Genomic DNA, 4139 nt, shown 5'->3' on the forward strand with positions numbered 1-4139 from the left:
TGGAGATTGTTGTTGCATATTAGCATGCCAAGTTGCAAATTCCAAATTCTGAACAATACACTATTTGTTTGGAATAAAATCTGAACTTTGGGCCAGAGAGAAAGCCGGCCCAAACCCAAGGCCCAGAGGAAAACTTAGGAGGCAGGAAAGAGGCTTTCGGCTGGGCACAAGTTACAAAGGCCACCTGCTTACCTGCTCAAAGACCACAGGGGGTAGGTTATTCAGTCACTGCACAGCCCAATAAAGTACTTTATTGGTGGCATTCATGTAAAAAAGCTAGTAAGTCATCACCAAACCGCATTCGGGCACCGCTATTTGCTACAAGAACCCAAGCTGAAGTCGTCTATAAAAGGAGGAAGAGAAGACAGAATTAAGGACACTCAAACAAACAAACAAAAGCCAAAACTCTGCTCAAGCCAGATTTGCCTTCAACGAAGCTGTAGTCAGCACAAGCCTTCATCCCATTCGGGATAAACCTTCCCAAACCCCTGTAATAGCTCTGCTACCTTGTTCATGGTGGTATCGATTCATTTTGTATCCTCTTCTCCCCCGTCAACCCCTCTAAAAGCTTTCAGACCTCTGACAGAACCACAAAGATAGATTTTGTAAGAAGTTCAGCCTTGGCCGATAAGGTTCAAACTTACCCGACTATCTTTGCTCTGTCTTTGTCTTTTCTTTCTTTTAAAAGCACAATAACATGTTATATATTCCCAGTTATATACAAGTTATTTCTAGCAAAGTCATAATGAAAATGAGTCTTCAGCACTTGGATCCGATCTGAATCGCGTCAGAGTTCAAATCAGATCTAAGTCTTAAGCCCGGCGGGCATGTAATTTAAAGATCAGTTTAAAAGTCCTTGGCCTCAAGGCATAAAAAAGAACTCTATGTGGACTCAACCCATCCACGACAATCCTTGATAAGCGAGAAGTCCGAAGTTACTTGGGGCGCAAGTAATCAATCTATTTCTCCGTTTTGTTGCTATTATATCTTGATTCGTAGAAAAGGCTTAAGCATGGAGTGAATTCTGATAGAAAGCCTCAAGGCCTACACCTAAGGCCCCACGAAGGCATCTATTTAGCTTCATTTCATGTTGTGGTCTAGTTGGTCCGAGTATAAGGATTAACTCTGATGGGAAGCCTCAAGGCCTATACCTAAGGCCCTACAAAGGCACTCATTTGGGTTCGTCCTACCTCTTGGATTCAGATAATCAAAAGTATAATAGTGATAAGACTCTGGCAACCATAAAAGACCAAATATGATACATCCAAGCGCTGGTTTAGTTTGACAGGAAGCCTCAAGGCCTATACCTAAGGCCTCACAAAGGCACCTGTTATATCTAACTTGGTTTCTCGGGCGTATACATATTCAATCAAAGCTTAACACCCATTCAACATCTGCCATACTGAAGATGGCAGTGGCACGCCTGAGCACGACAAAGTTAATCTTGATTGTGAGCCTTAAGGCCTACATCTAAGGCCCCACAAAGGCACCCTTTCAAATTAACTTTGTCCTTCTCTTTCAGAACTGTCCGACGAGCCTTGCCCGAAGTGTGTCTTGCCCGACCAAGATCTGCCCGACAAAGGCTTGCCCGAGCGAGCCCAAGAAGAAAGCAGAAGTACGACAGATACCCTCAACCGACGCCATTCTCCCAGGGGAGCTGTGTGCTCGTCCGCCAGGAGATTCCTGCGACGAACACTATTAACACAAATAAAGTTTTCTATAATATATAATGCTTTCAGGATAAATAATAATAATAATAATAATAATGCTTCCATTGCAATACTTCTTCAGTGCGCATGAAATTAACTTTATCACAGATTAATTTGGTTAACAGCACTTTCTTGCCCACTTCCTAGCTACATACCCCATACTTGTTCATATTTCTAGGTAAATTATATAAATATCACCGTATTACAGTAAATCTCAAAAACTTAGTTGACTAGCCTGCAATTTTTCCTGATCTCTCCATTTGTCCCTGTTAGAGGACTAATAGCGCTCATCTTCACCATGGCTGCAGCAAAATCTCTTGTAAAAGCCGCAACGTTGTTGCTATAAGTTGTAACCAAGGCATCCTGACTCCCACCATTGAAGAGTTCCTGGTCCGAATGGAGAAGACCACGGCGAGCCACAAGGGCCTTGTAGTATTCATTATCAAAGCGATTAGGAGTTATATCGAAAGGAGCTAGATTCGTATCGCCACCGGAAGCTGGACAAGTACGCTTACGAGTAGTTGCAAAGGCAGGGTCGATGTTGGTCTCGTTGTATATGCGGGTTTTGAAGGATGAACACTGAGACTGGCCTAATGTGTGGCCGCCAGAGAGCACGGTCATGTCTGTGGCGGTTAAACCTTTAGCTGCAAAGTTTGAGATTAGGGTTGCGAGGTTGGCGAAGGGGGAGGGGAGCTGGTTGTTGGCGTCAGTTTGGCTTGCAGTTCTGGCGTCTCTTCGGCCTAGGGCTACTGTCCATGAGGTTCCTCCTAGCTGCACACAGAAACAAACGACAAGTTCTCATGTCAATATTATCACGTGATCAATATCTGATAACCCCAGAGAGAATTGAATATATTTTTGACGGTATGTGATTACGATGCGAAGTGCATTGTATCCATGCCAAAATGGGTGGTTCAATCATTCACTATCTGAAATTTTAAAAAATGTACGTTGCAGCTGGTTAATTTGTCCCCATGCATGACGAGTTGCAGCAATGACTACAAGCCAAAAAGTTGGGGCCATAGTTGAAAGTTCTACACTCGTTCAAAAAGAGAGAAAAAAAAATTAAATAATTTTCAAGAATCATTAACTTTTTTTTTTTTATCAAGTTACTCTTCTTCTTAAAATAAATATATAAATAAATAAAATATATAAGACAACTCTAATTTTAATAAAGTTGGATCGAACTCAAGTAGCGCTAACGTGACGGACACACTGTTTTAGCTAATTAGCATAACGCACTTGCAATGTAGTCATAAGTTTTGTTTTTTTTTTGGGGTAAAAGTCATAAGTTAAAATTGATTGTATCAGTTGTGGTTAAACTAATATTGTGATTTATATACCATATTAAGCATAAAGTCTTAATTGGTCTATTTGATAATTGATATGTGTATATTACTATATATAGTTGTTTATATATATACACACATATACAATGAAAGTACATAGCTTAAGTAATACCTCATAAGGGTTTTTCTATGTTTTGTGGGGAAAAATAGTTTGTAGAATAGCAATAGAAAACTAAATATGGCTAATTTTCTGCAAAAGAAAGCATGCAAAATTAGCATCGTTACAGTTGCTAACCAAGACAACACCGTCTCTTGCTGCAAGTGCTAAAATATCTGCACATGACACAGTAGCATTACAAGCAGCTTCAACGCGAGTTTTAATGGTGTCAATGACTTCAAAGCCCCTAGCTGAGTTCCGGTTTGGGAATGCATTCTTTTCGCCTGTGAAGGTGGCCGTGTCGTCCAACAGTATGGAAGCGTCGCAACCCTACAATTAATAGGCACAATCAAAATTTTACCAAAAAAAAAATAGGCACAATCAGAATTAAACTGCATATAGCTAAATATGAGTCCTGTAATTGATCAGCATATATACGTTGTGTGACAAGAAATTATTTTTGTACTATATATTCTCACATTTACGAAGCAGTCGTGGAAGAATAAACGAAGGATAGAGGCAGCCATCCGACCCTCCCTAGAAACAGCTTGCCTCATAGCATTGCGAACCATGGTTGGAAGAGTTGGGCAAGTTCTTGCATAAAAATTGGCCGAGAGCTGTGCATTGACACAACAGCTAAAGAAGGGGACGATGAAGAGTACTGTAATGATGAGGAAATGGGATAGAGAGGCCATTATATTATATGACATGAGCTTCAATATTAGAGCTGAATATATGAAGCAGCTTGCTTTGCAGTGTGAGAAGGTGGTTTGAGTATGCACTCTATATATAGAGTAAGATATTGTGCATTGCATGCATGAGAGAGAGGCCGTTTCGTTTCTGGTGAAGTTGGAAATTCAAACTTTGCTGCTTGATTAACGCGTTTACTTGCTGGGGTATGGAGGAACAGCATCGAGCTAGCTCCAATACAAAAAAGAAAGCATCCGACCAATAAAGCTGGGTTGACTTCGTTACACCGATGAT

General features: G+C 40.7%; 1 protein-coding gene across 1 annotated transcript; it reads right to left on the reverse strand.

Annotated features, from left to right (window-relative positions):
- Positions 1-1748: 1748 nt before the first annotated feature.
- LOC126583934 (peroxidase P7-like) lies at positions 1749-3924 on the reverse strand. The gene is made up of 3 exons (XM_050248481.1): positions 3635-3924; positions 3294-3485; positions 1749-2480 (listed from the first exon to the last, which is right to left on the reverse strand). Exons 1-3 carry the CDS (start codon positions 3863-3865, stop codon positions 1932-1934), a joined length of 972 nt encoding a protein of 323 aa, XP_050104438.1. The 5' UTR covers positions 3866-3924; the 3' UTR covers positions 1749-1931.
- Between the last annotated feature and the right edge of the window lie 215 nt (positions 3925-4139).

Source organism: Malus sylvestris, chromosome 9 (genome assembly GCF_916048215.2).
Source record: "Malus sylvestris chromosome 9, drMalSylv7.2, whole genome shotgun sequence".
Classification (NCBI taxonomy): Eukaryota; Viridiplantae; Streptophyta; class Magnoliopsida; order Rosales; family Rosaceae; genus Malus; species Malus sylvestris.

Excerpts from the sequence above, each read along its gene's own strand:
- LOC126583934 (XM_050248481.1), bottom strand. The coding sequence starts at position 3,865 with ATGTCATATAATATAATGGCCTCTCTATCCCATTTCCTCATCATTACA. Across the intron at positions 3,486-3,634 it reads TCCACGACTGCTTCGTAAAT|GGTTGCGACGCTTCCATACT; the intron begins GTGAGAATATAT and ends TATTAATTGTAG. Across the intron at positions 2,481-3,293 it reads CAAGAGACGGTGTTGTCTTG|CTAGGAGGAACCTCATGGAC; the intron begins GTTAGCAACTGT and ends TTCTGTGTGCAG.